Genomic DNA, 20,000 nt, shown 5'->3' with positions numbered 1-20,000 from the left:
AGGAGTAAAAGATCTGAACTGAAATGTCACCTGAAATTCACTCGACAGAGCAGACCTTGCACAGACTCTACAGGGATGTTTCCCAGTGGGGAAAGATCTTACTACCAAACAGAACCAGACCAAAGAGCTTCTCAACACGAACAAAAACAGATCGGAACTAATCAAACCAAACCTGAGAAACCAAACCTGAGACACCCATAATAACCCTGCCCCAAGCCCCTAACCAGCTCAACTACACGCCCCACCCTGACACTAACCCCCAACTCACTCACGTCTCAGATCTGCTGACATGCTTATGATGCAGCTGTTTATCAGCTGTGAAAACTCACCATGTCTGAGGAGAACAGTAAAGCTTCAGCTATTAAAAGTACAACAGGTCACAGTGTGAACACCATAAAAGCCAGAGAACAGCACACCAAAATCAAAAATTTCTGTTCTGAAGAAACCTTTACCAGGACAAATCACAAGCTTTGTATGAGACAGAACAGTGAACAGTCCTGTTACCCCTGTAAAAACAGGTACAAATATGGCAAAAAAGTGGAATTGATTTATTTAAAAATGATTTATGGCATGAATCTGACATTTTGCCTATGTTTGAATCTCCACATTGTTGGTATGTGCCAACTTTCCTGAAAATGTAACACGGTCATGCCAAATTCAGCTTCTCCACGCAGTGCCCATCCAGTTACGGTGCCGATTGGGCCTCAGTGTGATACGCCTGCCACAGGATCCTGCTGCCTAACACGCACCTGGCAATTCCAAAATGGGCCATATGAGGGGAAAAAAACATTACAAATATGAAAATATGAATATGAAAAGGAAATACAGAAGCTGATACCTTCAGTTAGCCAGAACAGGTCCCTCTAAAATGCATCTGAGGCAAACAGCCAAAGACAGAAGATTAAAGAAAGTGATCGTGACGAGTGAAAGGACACTCAAGGACACAGAGAAGGCAGGTATACGTCTGCTGTGCCTTCAGGGATACACGCCGTTTCTTTACCTTTTAGGATATTAAAATGTATATGTAACTATATGTGTGTGGGGGGGCACTGGAGTTGTAACATTAAAGGATCAGACTCAGTGCATGTGTATCAGAGATAAGCTAACTGCCTTATCACAAAGTGCAAAGCCATGTCTCACTTTCAGAGCTAAAAGTGACACTCGCTTCACTGAGCCGTGATGAAACCACACCCACCACACACCCAGCCAGTGTCCCCCAGCCTGGGAATTCTGGGATATTCACCTGAGAAGTGGCCGGGACTCAAACTGCCTCTGACTGCCTCAGAGTCACATTCAGGTAACAGCTGCCAATCAAATACTGCACTCCACAGTGGCAAACACAGGATGTTTCTTCCGGAAAAATCTGCACATGCAGAAAAACCCAATTTCCTTCTTACCCTCATTTGTGATGAATTGTAGTGGTTTTTAAATTTGTGCTCATGTATGTAGCTTTAATTAGCATAAGTAAACACCCCAACAATCCCATATAAGGACATTCTGACTTCTGAGTCACAGGTATAGCTGAAATGTTGTCTAAAGGGAAAAATGCAAAACAGCTCTGCCAGGGGGGATGCAGGATAATAATCATATTTCCTGGTGTGAGCGGTGGAGTGCCTGGGACATCCGCAAATCATTGGTCCAAATAAACATGACTTTAAAGGATTCCAATATCTAATAACATAATTTAGAAAAAACGAAGTTTTCCTTATGTTGCCTGATCTAAGAATTTGTATCCTACACAGAGTACAGATCTCAGTCAGTCGTGAAGAGGTGCAGAATTACCTGTAATTCATATCATTACCGAAAGGCTGTCAGCTATATCTGAGAGTGCAATGGCTGGAGCATCCCCAGCTAAGGCCTCCTCACTGCTGTTCATGTGTTAGTGACCGAACTCCACGTCTCACCACATATCGGGACACAGCAGGCCAGCACGGTCTCACACACCAGGACAGGTGTGTACACAGGGTGCTGCCTGCTGTGACAAAAAACATCCACCACCCTTTCAGCACAGCGCGCCCCATCACTGACCTCCTGCGCGTTTATACAACTTTATACAGTTTATATATTTATATAGTCTTCTGTGGTGCACTGTAATCTGCACCTAACCCCTCTCACCTACAGTACAGACACTTTCACCATTACAGTTGGGCAGATAGGTTCACTGTAAGTCAACAGAGTTACCTGGAATATGTATTAATTTATTGAAAAATTAATTGAGTGTTTATGCATTTCAAGTGCTAAAGTATTTTAGTTTTACGAATTACAATTTTATCGGACTGGCAACAAACTGTCTTGCTCAGACGTGTACTTGAGTCGTGAAATTCGCTCGGTTGTACGTTAGGACAAAATCCAATTATCAACAAGATGATAAAGTCCAAATGCTCGTCAGATTGATCATAAACCTCGCACAAAATCGTTGGTTGGCATTAAGAGTGAATCTGGCCCAAGGACTGCAAATTGCTGGATATTCCAACAAACGCACAATTTCACAGGCTGTGAGAGAAATCGCGAAGGCCTCGGGGCAAGTGAATACGTGGCCTTTCTTGCACACAGCTGTTGCCTTAATGATACTTTAAAGAGCAGTAAGAGATGTCTGGCTCCGTGAAGCAGCGCACTGACACCGGCACAGCCGGGCCCCCCGCCGCACACAGGCCGACCGCTTCACCACACACCGCCAAGGGAAACCGCCTATCAGGAGTGCAGTTTCACATGGCAGCTGTGTGCTATGCGCCGGACTCCTAAAGTTACATTTTGTCTGGAATATCATATTTCTTTATTGCCAGCCAAGAGGTTAAATTTCGGCATATCGTTATCTCCAATTCCCGATTCCTTTGTTGACAAAGATCCCCTTGTGGCTCCGGTCGAAATGACGACACTGCATTGCATGTTGTAAATGACGTCACATGGCATCGACTTCTATGGAAATTACAAGAATTTTTGTATTGCAATTAAACTGAAAAGAGCTAGATGTGTCTGAAAGCCGTTCACGGGTTGAGCTGCCTCGTGTCAGCTGCTGTTTTGGATTAATCGTCTTTTAAACACATATTGTATCACAAATTAGTCTATGTGGAGATTATAATGCAGTGTGAGCATACATTTAAATTAAGGAAATTGTGTGTATGCCACTCGGATGCACTAGAGCCATAAATCGTCCTTCATGGTTCCGTACACTACAGAGCCTCTCTCTTTAAGGCCACAGCCAGGCCCCCTGGTCGCTTCTCGTTATCAAAACATGTATGCCAATCCCTCGCCCAGCAAATCCCCTTTCACCACGGGAGCGAAAGCTCCGCCAAGTCATGTTAACCCAGAGTCCGGTCACACCGTGGGAATCTCAGACCCAGTTCCCACACACAAAACGCCACAGACACGCAGTCTGACGGCAGTATTGGAACAGCGTTTTTCACTAAACTGACAAAATGTGCTTTCAGCCCTCAACGTGCCCCGACAGCGAGGTTCGGTAAGCGGAACCGGCAGCGCCCGTGTGGCTGTGCGACCACAAATCAATAAAACGCAAATCGGCGGGAGTCGCCTGCAACATGCGGACAACCCGCCGGCTGCTCTGCAAGAGTTCTGCTGCAAGGACGTTTCAGAAAGTAAATAAGCAGGCAGCTGCAACAGTTAACAATAGTCTGTTGACACACAACTACAGACTTGTTGAAAAGCAAAACTTCCTGATTGCTGAAAACTACAGGAGAGCCAGCTCTGCTGAACCTCCAGAAACTAGTAAAACTTCCACCCCTTCAGGGGATCATGGGCCTGGTTGTTCTTAGCGAAGTCCCAAAAACACGTCAAAAGTGATGCATTTGAATATGGGTATTACACACCAAGAGACACAGCTCCGAAGCGATCCACATGATCCGTACGGAGCACCACGCTGCCCACTCAGATCAGAAACTTTAACTACATGTTGTGAGCAAACACACGTACAGCAAACATTGAAGACAATTTAAACAATATTATAAATACGTACGAATTTCTTTTTCCCGTCTCCTTCGTCTAGACTCTTCTTGGACTTTTTCTCCTTCCCAGGTTTGGACATCCCGGCGGAGTTGGCGGACTGGGGATCCATTCTCCGGCTGTAATCCCGCTCAGAGACGGCACCGAACACTGCGGCAGAGGGAGAACACACCGAGGGGCTCCACGTCTCTCCAAGAGGCTGAAAAAGTCGCAAACTGGGTTTCTTCTTTAATTCCTTTCCGGGGCGAAAGCAGCAGACTGACACCCGAGGCCTGGGTTCAGGCTGCCGGGCTGGATTGTACTCTGGTCCCCTTCCCCCGGCGCTCCGATTGAAAAAAGGAGGGAAATTCAAAAATGACCTCTAAATAAAGGAAAAGTTTTCTCGGCTGCACCTTCTGTGGTTTCTCTTCACTTATAGCGAATTCGGACGGTTCATTTCCACTTGTTGCGCTAAAATCTCCACGCCGTGTTATCTCGGCAGTAGGCTACTGCGCGTAAGTTTGATGACTCTCCAAACACGCAGTGGAACTGATTGTGAAAGAGCTCTCAGTCGCTATTATGCCAACAAGTTGATTGTTTTGCTGTTCGCTTTGTCCATAGCCAGATACCCCCCTCTTATTTTCATAACTACGATCCCCTTAAGTTAGTTTCCATAGTTGTTGCGGATCTTCTCCGAGTCGCTGTTTACAGGTCTGGAGAGCGGCTTCCTGTGTCGGGCAGGTTGGAGCGGCGAGGGAGGGACCAAACTCCGCACCTGAGAGCAGGAAGAGCCGCGTCGGGCAGGGCGAAACAGGAAAAGTGCGCTGGCTAGCCGTGCTAACTCTGCTCGTTGCATTAAAGCCTGTTTCAGATAATATTTTCACTGACTGAATATTGACTGAACTTCTTCTAATTCGTGTTTGACGTTCGTTAAAGGTCAAACTACAATAAAGGAAAATAAGCTTGTTAGCCAGCTAATTCAAGTTAAATTCTCAATCACATTTGTTAGCTAGCTAGCTACATACTGGCTTTATATAAGAGGTAAACTTTGGTACTCGTTTTAATATGTGGTCTGGGTTATGAAGGCTATCAGAAAGATCTTGGAGACAATTAATACTGTATCAGTTGCATTTGGGGAAAAAACAAACAAAAAAATGCAGCGCTGTCGAGTTCGAGATGGAATAACAAACTGACAAAGAGCGCCACCGAGTGGCCATTTTACAAACAGCATTGCACCGCTGACACCCAAGCACCGGGGCCTACCCCGCTTAACCACACTGACATATGAAGTCATTTCAATTAATAACTAATTATGCTGTTGTCGTGTGTTTCAAAGAGGACCTCGTGTTTTTTATAGCAATATGCTAGAAAATATTTTACCCACAGTATTCACGACACAGACCAATGGAATGTTCTGTTAGCGAATATAACAAAACAAAATTATCTAAAAAAAGCTTTCACAGGTGGAACGTGGTAGCACAAAATTGATTTAAACAACAGATTGCACTAAATCACTTTGATATTTATTGGTAAAACGCTAACAGCCAGTTTCTTTAGAGTCACATTCGACTGCATCTGCATTTGTTGTTATTTAAGATTGATTTTATTTTTCACTTTGCAGACACCCGTATTGATTTTAACATGTTATCTCCCCATGCAGACGGACACTTCGTGAAGGAGAGGCGGGCTGAAAGTCCGCAGGTGCTGTTGCTTTACCCCGCCGCCCCACGCTACAGCCCTCCCCGGAGTTTATGCCTGGTCGGTGAATGCGTATTCATCGCAACGTGTCTTAATGTTCCTTCGGAATGTGCTGACTAATGGCGACCCAGATTCTCCTGGCTGCGCCCCAGCCGACGCGACTTAGCGTTGTTATCATCTTCATAACGCTCAATGCGATTTCAACAGCTTCCCCCTCCACTCACAACACAAGGATCACAAATCCTGGGAAATATGTTTGCTTCCGAGTCACCGGCTCCGCGGCCCACGTGCCGTATCTCGCCGCGTCAGCTGCGCCTATAGCCGCTGCGGCCGCTCTGCGCCGTCAGAGCCCCAGCTGCCACACGTGTGTGTTTGTAAGATTAGACTCAAAGTTAATGTGCTCAAGAATCTCTCCTCTGGCAAAAAGTGCTTTCACTGCAAGAGGTTATGCTTCTTTAGTATTGCAAATAATTGAATTGCAAAGTGGATTTTACCTGTAAGAATTCAGCACGCTAATTTTCAACAAATGGATCAAAGATAATGCCATGATAGTGTAGCTGATAACTATAATGCACGTCTGAAGTCCTGGAGTTTCTTAGCCAGAGCAGGTAATTTAATTGAAAGTTAATCAATGCACATTATGGTTCGTGTTTTTAATTAACAGAAAATTACTTCCAAATGGTCATTAAATAATTCATTTTTAAAACTCATAAAATGCTGTTTTTCCCTGTCTTGGAGGCTAATGCTTGGGTACTGCTCCTGGATCACATTATGTCAGGAAGTAGAACAATGCAAATTCAGGACATCAGTTTAAACTAAGCACCAGAACTGTGCTGTGTTGATTCAAGGATAACTTGACTATTGATGTGGCATTTTGCTGAGCAAGCACAGGTGTTTGCTACGCATCGGCAGAGGGGGGGCCTTTGAGGATACCCGGCAGAGTGAAGACTGTCCGAATTCCTCTGAGAATAAACGAGTGAGATCCATTTCTCACTCAGAGGGAAAGATGCCTGTGGGCTGGAACTGCAGGTGTGTATTAGGCAGAGGTAATACTCTTGTTGCAGTCTGTCACACTTGACTGGTTCACCAAAGAGGCAGCCATCAAAATTAATGACGCTGAGGCCTGGGGTTCAGGTGGGGGTGCAGCTGGTGACAGCGGCCCTGCGGACGTTACGAAAGGCCCGTGACACAGAGGTGCAGAGGAGGACCAGCCTGCACCCGCACCGAGGCCCGTGCTAATGCACTGCACCCCACAGCCAGACAGTCCAATCAAACACCGCCAGCTCAAAGCCATCAGGGAGAAATGTTAATATGATATAGAGGGTGTTATCAAAAATTCGATTTGATTTCATATCAAGTTGGGGGACATTCAATTACAAAGTTTCCAAAAATGAAGCAGTCTTCTCAGATGTCTCTCAAATCCTCAGGCCCTCTGAGGGAAAGAGCACATTAACAGCGGTCTTTAAACAGGGTGACCATGCGCTTTTACCAAAAAGAAACATCCTGACAGTTCAGAAAAGGGACAAAATGTTCAGGTATGTGAAGCACATAAAAAGCAGACGGAGCAGTGGATTCCACAATAATGTCCCAGACAGCTGATTCTCAGCCACAGCTAGATCTAAAATCAGCTTTTCTCACAGTTCTCTGAAAGTATCTCACTAAGTGAACATTTTTAAGTGCTAAAAGAAGGCGGACAGCAAGACCACCCCAGGTCCATCACCCCAAAAAGCTACTCTGTTTACTCCTCACCCACGAGATTTATCTGTTATGAAATATGAAGACAGTGCAAGTAAATAATATTTTAAAGTACCAGGGAAGAGACTATTTCAGTCATTTAGAATGAGTGCTGGATTAACAGCACCTATCGCTCATCTGTTTTATGTTAGTGGTCGTGCCACAGCAAAGCTGAACCTTTAGATCTCCGAACGCAGAGACCGATAAACACACCTGTGAGATTTAATGATGGTCTCTGGCTCAAAAAACCTGCCCAGGAGCACACATCCGACCGGAAAATGAGACACATACTCGGAACGCAAAGCAAATTCCATAGTTTTGTTTTATGTACAATCGCATAATCACAGAAAATACAGTATATGTTGGACTGCACCTGATACAAAATTAACACATTCCACACACTGAGAAGCACACGCGCCCAGCATCAGCTGATCGGACGCCATGGCATCAGCTTGGTCTCAGTTCACTTGTATGAGCTCCTCGCCTCCCTTAAGGACCTGTCGTAGGGCATAGACGCGAAGAAAGAGTTCTTCAGCTGACAGTTTATATAAAACACGATTATCAGCACCAACAAAAACAAGAGGAGGAAAATAACTATGTAGGTGGCTAAATCCGGTTTGCTGAAGTCCCCCTCGCGCAGCCCCCTGCCCGCGGGTCTCAGCAGCGCCGCTGCGCTCACGGGTCCCTGAGAGATATTTAGGGAAGGTGCGTGCGTCTGGGCCATCAGCTCGAATCCAGAAGCGGCGGTAGAGTTTAGCAGTATTTGTCTCAACATTCTTCGTCCTGACTTGGTCAATATTCAGCTGCAAGAGAAACGCGACCATGTTAACATTGCATTCACATTTAACCAAATATCCAAAAAGATCCAAAGATTTTTCAGTGGCTGTAAGGTGTGATTTCAACAACTCACTGAGACACAGAAAGCCTATAGATAGATAGATAACAGGCTTATATTAATCCCTCCATTGATATCCGACCACCACTTACTGTCAGCGCGATGTGGATGGCTCAGCGCACGTGAGGTCCGGCGCGTGGATCGCGATGTCTGCATTCCTCAGATGCCCGGACTCGCCTCCCTCTCCGCTCCGCAAATGCGCACTCTTTCCTGCAATAAACCCGAATTACCTAAGAGCCCGTCAGCCATCCAAGCAGAGCAGGCTTCCAAACACAGCTCTTTTCCTCTCGATTTCCCACGTTAATGTCCGTCCAAGGGCGACGATTTCCCCAGCAGCGTTCACCGATTGAAAACTTCTGTAAAAACAAATCCGCATCCAAGGGTTTTTTTTCTCTTTTGAAATTAAAACTCGAAACGCTTAAGTTACAAAACACTGCTTCAAAGTTAGTTCTTTCTAAACGTTCCACTCGGGGGAGTTTATGAAAAATGCGCCCTTCCTTCGCCTCGCATTGCAATTAAGAATAAATCCCAGCGGAATTCTTCCACAGGTCTGTGATTCGCGTTAAGAAATGAAAACACCTGTCAGAAATATTTTCATTTGCTACATGAAAGCATTCCTGGCGTTCTTCCAAATGAATTTCAAGAATCATTCCCTCATGCGCAAATCCTCTGTTGAGACCAGGGTGTATGGTGACACGACGGCGCTGTAACAAGTCCATGTCCGTTATTTGTTATGTAGCAAAAAGCGAAGAACGCGACCGCATTCGCCCTGCTCCCATCTGCGCACTCCGTGGCGATTTATGTCCCGGTGAAGTAGATACACCTCCGTCTCGAACGAGGTTTTTTTGCTTTGGTTGTTGCCTGTTGAAGAAATGGATGTGATTCAGATCCTCGGAGAAAAAGGCGACTCGACATGCACCAGGTTGCAGCTACGCTGGCGCAGAGAACAGGAGCGGAGCCGGAGAGTCATCCAGCACAGACGTGTGAAAACATGTGACGCTTCTTTCGCGGCAGCTGTTCATTTGAAACGAGGTGACTGGAACAGTTTCAGGGCAGTGCAAAATGTCTCGGGGGTGTCGAGGGAGGTGAAAACCGCCAGGAAACACAGCGCCGTGAGACCGACACTTTAAAGGAAATATTTAGTCTTCGATTACAGCAACTGGCAAGCACAGACAAATAAATGCCCACATTCTCTCTCTCTCTTCCTCTTTCTCTCTGTCTCTTTTTCTCTCCCTCTCTTTCTTTCTCTCCCTCTCTCTCTCTCTCTCTCTCTCTCTCACACACACACACACACACACACACACACAAACACACACCTGGGATAAGAAAAGCACCCACAATGACACCACCTCCCTTTTTTCTGAATGTTTTACGGTTACTATAACATAGCTGACATGCAGGACCAGCTGACGTGTGCAAACAAGCCCAGTTTATATCATTTTTCAAAAGGCCAGATCTGCTGATAAGAGATACTATAGTGCAGAAAGCACACATAGTTCCTGCCCGCCCGCCATCCTGGAGCCATCCTGAGGCAACACATAAATACATACAACATAAAGCCCTGAAATCACTGAAACGCTCTGAGTGACCACGCTGCTGCTGCTGCAACCGCAGTGACACACAGTGCGGCCCATCTTACCCAGCGGAACTCCCCTAACAAACCAAGACCGGATGTTTCTGAAGTGGCAAAATGAATGTCTAACTAGCAGAGCAGTGTCCCTGATACAATCACCCTTTTCTCATTCCCTCTATCCTGCCAAAAGCACAGACTCTTCACACGAGAAGTCACACTTTCCTCAGTGTCATAATAGTCCATGCGTACAACAATGATTGGTTATTTCTCACAAAATATCTGGCTAAATCATATATAAGACCGGAGCTAGACTGTGGCAATTTTGCTGCCGCTGATACAGCTGGAAATAGACAGGTAGGTAAAACTGGCAAAAGTGTACTCCAGTCAGACAGAACGCAGTACAGCTCTGCTGACTTCTTTGTGGTCAGACAAAACATACATCATTGGCTACTGTCTTCTCACTGAGCTACTTCAAGTTCAATTTTATTGTCATGTGTATTAAAAATACAATGAAATACTTGTACTCTGACTCTCTACCTAAACATGAAGCCCACACCATCACAAAACCAACATGGAAGGACACTACAGACCTACATAGACTATGTACACCACGCACACGTATATAATGCATACATTATATACACCATATACAGTACACAATAGCATTACATATTATACAACAACAATGTGCAGTGCTCATGGTTGCGTCAGCTGTTCAGCAACCTGACTGCCTGTGGGAAGAAACTGTTACTGGGACGGGTGGTGCGTGATTTCATGCTCATTGACTGTGGGAAGAAACTGTTACTGGGACGGGTGGTGCGTGATTTGATGCTCATTGACTGTGGGAAGAAACTGTTACTGGGACGGGTGGTGCGTGATTTGATGCTCATTGACTGTGGGAAGAAACTGTTACTGGGACGGGTGGTGCGTGATTTGATGCTCATTGACTGTGGGAAGAAACTGTTACTGGGACGGGTGGTGCGTGATTTGATGCTCCGGTAGCGTGTTTTAGATGGAAGGAGTGAGAACAGAACATGAGCGGGGTGGCTGGTGTCCTTAATGATGTTTTGGGCTTTCCTTTTGCATTGAGTGGTGTAGATGTTATGAAGTTGTGGTAGTTCTGTACCAATGATTTTTGCTGCTGTCTTTACAGTTCTTTGTAGCAGTCTGCAGTCCTGAGCAGTCGGGTTGCCAAACCACACTGTGATACAGCCTGTCAGTACACTCTCTGTGGTACAGCGATAAAAGTTCACGAGAGCTTTGGTACTTATGCCAAAACTCTTGAGACGCCTCAGAAAGTACAGTCTCTGCTGTGCTTTCTTGAGGATGCAACTGGTGTTAAGAGCCCATGTGAGGGTGTCTGAGATGTGTATGCCAAGAAATCTAAAACTATCAACTATTTCAACAGATGACTCATTGATGGAAATAGGAGTGTGATTTCCTCTGATCTTTCTTAAGTCAACAATGATTTCTTTTGTCTGTAAACAGACTGTATGATAGGGGGCTGAGACAGCAGCCCTGGGGCACACTGGTCCTTAGAACTAATGTAGATGAGTGAGTTTTGCCTATTCTCACAGTCTGGGGCCTGCCTGTCAGAAAGTCAAATATTATAGATTACAGATAGAGTTGCCCAGACCAAGACCTCTGAGTTTCAGCACCAGCTTGGATGGTACAGTTGTACCAGAGCTATAATCGATAAACAACATTCTGACACGGGTATATTTCTTTCCAAGGTATACTAAAGCAGCATGCAGAGCAAGTGAGATAGCGTCATCTACAGATCTATCAGAACAGTAGGCAAACTGTAATGGGTCAAGGGTAGCAGGAATGTTACGTTTTATATATGATATAACCAATATTTCCAGGCACTTGATAATAATAGAGGTTAAAGCAATAGGTCGGTAATCATTAAGGCATGAGACGGGTGTTTTCTTAGGTATAGGCACAATGGTGGTTTCCGGAACCGCACACAATGACAGGGACAGGTTAAAGTAATGACCTGAGATAGCTGAGTGTAGCATGTCTCGAGTACACGGGAGGGGATGCCGTCTGGGCCAGCAGCTTTACGAGCATTAACCCTTTTAAAAGCTTTACTCACATCAGCCTCCGTCACCTGTAGATCGACTACATCGGGAAGGCACCGTCCTGCTGTCACTGGATCCAGGTTGTGAGCTTTGAAGCGGGCATAAAAGTTGTTACGCTCGTCCGGGAGAGAGGCAGAGGTGCTGGTAGCCGCACTGGGCTTAGATCTGTAGCCCGTAACTGCCTGCAGCCCCCTCCATATGCACCGTGTCCCAGCCACTGTAGTTATTCTCCAGTTTGTCCCAATATTGGCCTGCTGTGGACAAAGCTAGTTCAGAGACCTTCAGCCATAATGTTGCTCAATTCAACACTTTGATTTTTGCACTGACAACCTGGCCAAACAAGGCAGGCAGGGAATTCAAGTCCTGTGTAGCCAAATGACTGTAAGATACCGTGCCAACAATCTATAACTAGCTATCCAGCAATAGCTAACATACATATTTGACTATAATGTTGATGGAGCAGAGAATCAGTTTAGTAAAAACCATCTCTGACCTCTGGAGACCTCATTTTTGTACAGTTGTCAATCTGTCCTGGGTGGGTTGTGGGCTGTCCCCCCATGTATGTATTATCCAATCACGCTGTGAATGTCAGTTGGAGGTAGAGCCCAGATTTCCACAACAAGTTTTTACAATTTACCTGGTTTTGAAAGGAATGTATTTTGTGCCAAACGAAGGTTTATTGAAGAGAAACACCCACTGTAACATATCATAATATTTTGAGTAATGTATTGTTCAGCCAAAGAATATATTGGAATATACCAAATAATAAAATATATACCAATAATTTACATAATTTCAACATATTGATTGAGCTCATTATATAGTTTTTGTATGGGCACAATGAAGACGAAAAAACATTACAATCAATCAAGGTAACCAATGTCCTGGAACTTTACAATAGTTCAGCTGAAATGAGCATATAAGTGAAGTTTAACTGTATTTTTCACTCTGCAGTCTGCAATTTAAGGCCAATTCTTACATGCCTGATACCATAATTACCATTCCGTTACCAGCGTACAAGTTTGCTGAATGTAGGAAATGTAGACAGAGATTTTATGTTTGGTGTATGTTTTAAATGTATTTTTCTCATTTGCTGCTGTAGGAATAAGTGAATGATAATGGGACCATCACTCTCCATCACTTCTCATTCAACTCTGGACATTCTTCTGTTTCACCAGAGCCGCTCCATCCCGGGCCTCAGAGCCGCTCCATTCCGGGCCTCAGAGCCGCTCCATCCCGGGCCTCAGAGCCGCTCCATTCCGGGCCTCAGAGCCGCTCCATTCCGGGCCTCAGAGCCGCTCCATCCCGGGCCTCAGAGCCGCTCCATCCCGGGCCTCAGAGCCGCTCCATTCCGGGCCTCAGAGCCGCTCCATTCCGGGCCTCAGAGCCGCTCCATCCCGGGCCTCAGAGCCGCTCCATCCCGGGCCTCAGAGCCGCTCCATCCCGGGCCTCAGAGCCGCTCCATTCCGGGCCTCAGAGCCGCTCCATTCTGGGCCTCAGAATCATTATTCTGCCCCTCTTCACCCCATTTGCTAATGCAGACTGTACTGTGTTAAGCTGGTTTGTTCGCAATTCAGTTTATTCCACTAACATGGTTCCCCATCACCCTCGGTATCAGACTCAGCCTGCATTTGAAACAAGACCCTCAGCTGTTTGAGCCTTTCAGGAGCCATGTTTTAACATTATTATCAAGTTATCATTTCCATTGTTTATGATTTTATTTTATCAGTATAATTTTACAATATTTTACTATATGTAATTAGTATACATATTATGTTACTATGTGTAAAATTGGGAATGTAATATAATGTAATCTATAACTCTTATAAAGAAGTTTAGTTTGCTTCATTAATCAAGGTATACTTGTACTTCCTAACGAATGAGACAAAGAGTGATTAAAAGGCTGACCTCCTGCTTTGTCCTTCCATAAAGCTGCCTTGTTGAGACGCAACGTGGCTGAAAGAACCCAACGGAACGAGGGCACCTACCACCTGCTCAGAAAGACAGTGGGATACTTACTTAATTATGAGTTAGTCACTGTTTGTTATGACATTGATCATCAGTCAAATGTTAGTCCTCAGTTGATCCTGACTGTCCTTTAATCATTTATTTTATTATTACTTACTCTGTGGAAAGCAGTGAAGGTACTGTACTTTCTCAGAGTTGGATCTCAGCATGGTAGCTAATTTATAAGTGTTATGCTATCAGATGAGGACAGACCAGAGACCAGAGAAGGAAAGGAAAAAGATGTACTTGATGAATGAATGTTATGTCTCATCAACAGCTTGAACATAAATGTACACAATATATCTGATAATGAGAGCAATGTAAACTCAGTGGGGAACAGATCATTAAAATGTCTTTAATTCCAACATTTACCAACAAAGGCACCCCAAAATTGATATAACTAAATTTTGAAAAGCACAATGATCATGGAAATGTGGTTTGGGAAATGTTTAATTAAAAAACATAGAAAAGGAATTTCTCCATTCACCCAATTCCTCGAACTGGACCCAAGTCCACACACAATTCCGCTCTGGTATTTTCAGCGATTCAGTCCTTACTCTGCAAGGACCATGCCGCTGCCTACAGGAGCTCCGTCTCAGCTCCGCTCACTCAACCAATGAACAGCGAGACTCTGCTCAACCAATGAACAGCGAGATTGCCTGATACAGACAGCTAACATTACAGATCATAGGTAGACTATGGTAATTTTGTATGTTGCCAAGTATTTTAAAATATTGTCACACGTTAGTATATAATTACCCTATCAATACAGTCAATTAGCAAACGCTCTTATCCAGAGAAACCTACAAAGTGTACCCAGAAGTTAGGCATGCTAATATGGGCAAGTCCCACAATCAAATGCCGGAGTTCACGCAGTGCACCGCTAGTTTCGCTAAAAATGCTTTGTGGCGTTTAACAGTGATTTTTCTGTACTAGTTTTAGCATCACCATCATAAGTGGAAGGCAAAGGAAGAATTTCATTGTACAGGGAACTTGTTTCTTTACTGTGCATATAACAATAAACTTTGAACTTTGATCATCATCATCATCATCATCACTAAACTCAATAACAGCAGTTAGTTAAGTCTTCCCGATGTAAGGGAGGTAACGGGCTCGGTCAATCTGTAGGACTAAGAAATTTTCAATAACTTGTCCTTTTTTCGGATAATTAAAGACTGTGTTATTGTTTTACTAACGTTAGTCTTATCTTACTATGTAATGTAATGTAACTAAAACTTCAGTCTGAAGATTTGGTATGAGTGTGTCCTCATCAGAATAGCTTAGCTAGCAGGTTTGCTTTAATTAGCCACCTAGGCGAGGTACCTACCTGTCACACAGATTTCTGCTGTTAAACCTCCAATATTGTGGAACAGGTATGGTGGTAACCCGTAGCAACAGACTCTCGTCATTCATTGGTTAAACGAGCGGATGTGGGGCGGAGTTTCTGCACATTGAGGACCCTTCCCAGCCAGACGTACAGTAGAGGCTAATGAGCAATGGAGAACCTTCGCATATTGCAAAACACATTCATACTCTAAAGCACTTATCCTCAATAAAATGTTACAATAATACTAGTTCTATAAAATCTATGAACTGTATACCCTACCCTTGCCCGCTGAGAAAGAGAGGTTTCTGAAATCGCAGCGGAGTAGTTTATAATTGCCTGCAAGTGACACTCTCTCCGTGGGTCATTTTTGCCAGAGGCTCAGTCCCCCTCTCCACAAGACTGACCCACTTTCTGCTCCGCCAGTGTCCGAGTCCATCTTTTTACAGGCCTGTCCATTCTTGGCAAACTCCTTTGCATTTGTTAAATTCCAAATCCTCGTCCTGACAACGACGTGACAATAGACTGGACACGATGTCTTTTGTGCGAGCGGGGCAGCCCAAAAGCACTGCACTGCGCCCTGCAGTAACCCCTGACAACCGAATTTTGATGAAGCGAGTGCGGTACGTGTTTGCGCTCGGATGCGGGACGGTGCGGGACCGAGGCGCTGTCACACGCAGAGGAAATCTCTCATTAGCGCACACGGCCTGCCGTCTGTCCGTCTCATGGAAATTGCCAAAAGGTTAGCAGTACCGAGCGAGTTATTTCCTCAGTTCTCTTGTTAGAGACCAACTGAAACACTGAGAAGTTTCGCTTCACTACTTTAAGGGTTTCTAAATTTTAAATGGTCAAACCCGTTGATGCAAATCAAATATATTTATCTTTATAGCTGAATCTGCGCCGAACACTGTGCAGTTCAATAACGTCTTTTTTAAACCAACTTGAACCGTGTCTGCTGCGAGCGTCGGCCGACTGCTGGCTGGGGCTCCATGTATTTTTATCCGTGTGCGCAGACAGGGGCAGCTTTCTGAATCACCGCACCGCGTGTGGCGCTGCGTGAGAGGCTGGGTGTGTTGTTTGGTTTTGTGTAAGGGCCGAGGGAGAAAGGGGATTCTTCTACTCGGGTCCTCGGCACTTTCCTTGCCACAGTCGAGGGTCCTAATCTATATGGAGGCATTTTGTCCTGGCTTTAGGGACGCAATGGGTCCTTCCGTAACCATGCCGTTGCAACGCCTCTCCCGCGACGTTTCGCATTAGATGCGGCGCGGGCGCATTGTTTGCACATAGAGGAAGATTTCACATTTATATTTCCATAGATGCGCTTCATATGGCGTTTATGTGGTTTATATTTACAGGGTGGTGCTGCGGAAAGGATGGCATTGATGGATCAGCCTTTCTCCTGTAACACTAAAGAGGAGGGAGGTTAGTGTGCTGAGAGCTGAGGGCTGGGTAGAGCCGGTGTGGCAGAACTGCGGGTTTCACTCCCAGCGCACGACACTGCAGAGCCGCTGATTAAACTGTCTCAGTAAATATCAGGCTGTACCAATGGATAACAGAGAGGACTATGCCAGCCACCCTGGAAATTCCTAATAATACAATACATTGCATTACAGTCATTTAGCATACACTCTTATCCAGAGGGACATACCCATTTATGCAGCTAGATATTTCACTGAGGCAATTCTGGGTTAAGCACCTTGCCCAAAGGTACGGCTGCAGTGCCCAAGCAGAGAATTGAACCTGTAACCTTTTGCCACACACTGTACCTACCCAGTTTCCTAAAAGACAGTGAGATCTCCCTGCTGCTGGTGCAGGCGTGAGTCAGACACATACCACACCGCTTTGTTTCCAACACACTGCTGGTGCCAGATTACACGCATGGCCTGCCAGAGCTCACCTGATCCTGCAGGTAAACACAGACAGTGTGGCGGCACGTTGCGCTCGTTCCTCTGTGTCAGACTCAGTCCCGCGCCAAAATACACAGCTTTCCCTGTAAAAATCCCCATGGGCATCACAGGGAAAACAGGGGGCTATAACTGCTCAGGACGGAATCACCATCATCACCATCATCCTCCTCACCACCATTTCATCATGGTTATTATATTACCTTCTTGACCGTTTCCGTTGCGCTGTGCTGGTGTGGGGGGGCTGGCAGTGAGCTGTGCTGGTGTGGGGGGGCTGGCAGTGAGCTGTGCTGGTGTGGGGGGGCTGGCAGTGAGCTGTGCTGGTGTGGGGGGGCTGGCAGTGAGCTGTGCTGGAGCAGGCCCGGCTCAGCTCCTCGCAGCCACTCACACCGGCCACCGCAGGAAATGCTGACGCTGGAAACTGCAGATATACGACTTCATTTACTGAGCCATTAGATGGGAAACAGCAAGACAAAGCACTCACATATTTCCCTGTTAATGTGCAGCAGAATATCCATTTTAATAAAGCCACAGTATTTTTCCCAGACATCATTTACCAGATGGCATTACAGTTTATTATTTTTACATGTTGCATGAGAAGGATCGGCATCTTACCACGAGAGAATTAATTAGAAAATAGTTGTCACTTGTCAGAGGAGTGCTTTGTGACGGTGGGCTGTGAGCGTTATGTACGTTTTAATGAGGGCCAGCATTGCGGGGGATTCAGAGTGCTTCACTGAGCATGAAGCCTGGTTGTGATTAAACAGGTTGTTAGGATGCGCTGTGGGCAGATAAATCTCTTCACAGGGTGTGTTGAGGGGAAGGAGCACTGGGGTAAACTGATCCCAGTACAGTGATGCTGTGAGGACTCCACCATAAAAGCCTCTCAGACAGAGAAGCAATTGGCTTCTAAATTGGTTAGGAAACAATTGCATGATAAGGAAGCATCTAAAGGCACCTGCGTTATACACAGCGAGTTTCCCACACTCAGTTCTGCAGGGATGCTGTGTCCCTGCTCACACATGCACGCACTCACACGCACGCACTCACACACACTCACACACGCACTCACACACACTCACACACGCACTCACACGCACGCACTCACACGCACTCACACACGCACTCACACGCACTCACACGCACTCACACATGCACTCACACGCACTCACACACGCACTCACACGCACTCACACACGCACTCACACGCACTCACACGCACTCACACGCACTCACACACGCACTCACACGCACTCACACGCACTCACACACGCACTCACACGCACTCACACGCACTCACACGCACTCACACGCACTCACACACGCACTCACACACGCACTCACACGCACTCACACGCACTCACACGCACTCACACGCACTCACACGCACTCACACACGCACTCACACGCACTCACACACGCACTCACACACGCACTCACACGCACTCACACACGCACTCACACGCACTCACACGCGCACTCACACGCACTCACACGCGCACTCACACGCGCACTCACGCGCACTCACACGCGCACTCACACGCACTCACACGCGCACTCACACGCACTCACACGCGCACTCACACGCACTCACACACGCACTCACACGCACTCACACACGCACTCACACGCACTCACACGCACTCACACGCACTCACACACGCACTCACACGCACTCACACACGCACTCACACACGCACTCACACACACTCACACACGCACTCACACGCACTCACACGCGCACGCACTCACACACACTCACACGCACACTCGAAACACACACACGCACACACACACACACACAGACACACATATATATGCAGGGGTTACAGGACAGCTAGGGAGGACACTGTGTTAAGCAGGACGGTGTGTTAAGCAGGGCGGTGTGTTAAGCAGGACGCCGTGTTAAGCAGGATGCTGTGTTAATCAGGACGGTGTGTTAAGCATGGCGCTGTGTTAAGCAGGACGGTGTGTTAAGCAGGACGCCGTGTTAAGCAGGATGCTGTGTTAATCAGGACGGTGTGTTAAGCAGGACGCTGTGTTAAGCAGGACGCTGTGTTAAGCAGGACGGTGTTGGGAAAGATGGGGGGGCAGTGAGTGACAGCGTCTGGTGCACAGAGGATGTGTCGCCAGCGGAGGGTAATCTATCCCTTGAGGCCTCGGGGGGCTTTCAGAGTGACGCTCTGGACACTGATGTGATGATGACAGAGAGGAGTGATGGGCTGTCCTGGGGGAAGCAGGGAGAAGAGAAAAAAATCCATCAACGATCTCCCATCATCCATCAGTGAATTCCCAGCATCCTTCAGTGCACAGCACCCTGAGGGGAGGGCCAGTCTGGGTGACAATCATCTCCACCAACTTAACCTCAGGGGTCCTATCAACAGCAGCAGGCAGAGAGAATATGGACAATCTCTCACAAAGCTGCTTTCTCAATGCAGTTACATCCGCAGCTCTCCTGAAGACGTAGGCCGGAACGCCAGTGTGACAGATTGCTGCAGAAACAATTCAAACTTTTCCCACACATGGCTAATGAAAAGCACAATAATAGAACAGATAGAAATACATACAACTGTTTCCTAAAATGGACCTAACAATGCCGGGAAGCTCTCCAAGATGGAAATATTTGGACAGAGCTGAGTGAAACACTGTGGTGTGAAGCGGACGGGGAGATGCGGGAGGAGTGGAAACGTGCTGTCGCATGCCAGCACGCTCTGAGAGGCGCAGGCAGGAGCACCCCCCCACAGAGGAACGGCTCGCTGAGAAACGCCCCCTCCCAGCCGGTCCGCAAACAAAGGTGCGTGTCCGGGGGCAAACTTCAGTCTCCGTTCCTGAGAGGAGCTGGCCG

At 46.4% G+C, this 20,000-nt stretch overlaps 2 protein-coding genes across 4 annotated transcripts in view; both read right to left on the bottom strand.

Annotated features, from left to right (window-relative positions):
* Positions 1-4,676, bottom strand: part of LOC118790804 (protein diaphanous homolog 1-like) — a 98,338-nt gene extending 93,662 nt beyond the window's left edge. For all 3 annotated transcript variants that reach the window (XM_036547865.1, XM_036547866.1, XM_036547867.1), the window contains exon 1: positions 3,971-4,676. In XM_036547865.1, the coding sequence (XP_036403758.1) occupies positions 3,971-4,069 (99 nt within the window). In that variant the 5' untranslated portion in view covers positions 4,070-4,676. The remainder of the gene's footprint in view (positions 1-3,970) is intronic.
* A 3,062-nt stretch (positions 4,677-7,738) lies between these two features.
* Positions 7,739-9,469, bottom strand: LOC118791569 (small integral membrane protein 32-like). The gene is made up of 2 exons (XM_036548968.1): positions 8,356-9,469; positions 7,739-8,171 (listed from the first exon to the last, which is right to left on the bottom strand). The coding sequence occupies exon 2, from the start codon at positions 8,141-8,143 to the stop codon at positions 7,832-7,834; it is 312 nt and encodes a 103-aa protein (XP_036404861.1). The 5' UTR covers positions 8,144-8,171; positions 8,356-9,469; the 3' UTR covers positions 7,739-7,831.
* Positions 9,470-20,000: the final 10,531 nt, after the last annotated feature.

The sequence above is a fragment of the Megalops cyprinoides genome, chromosome 16 (assembly GCF_013368585.1).
Source record: "Megalops cyprinoides isolate fMegCyp1 chromosome 16, fMegCyp1.pri, whole genome shotgun sequence".
NCBI lineage: Eukaryota > Metazoa > Chordata > Actinopteri > Elopiformes > Megalopidae > Megalops > Megalops cyprinoides.
The sequence above is the reverse complement of the archived record's forward strand: the minus strand, read 5'-3'. Positions and strand labels throughout refer to the sequence as shown.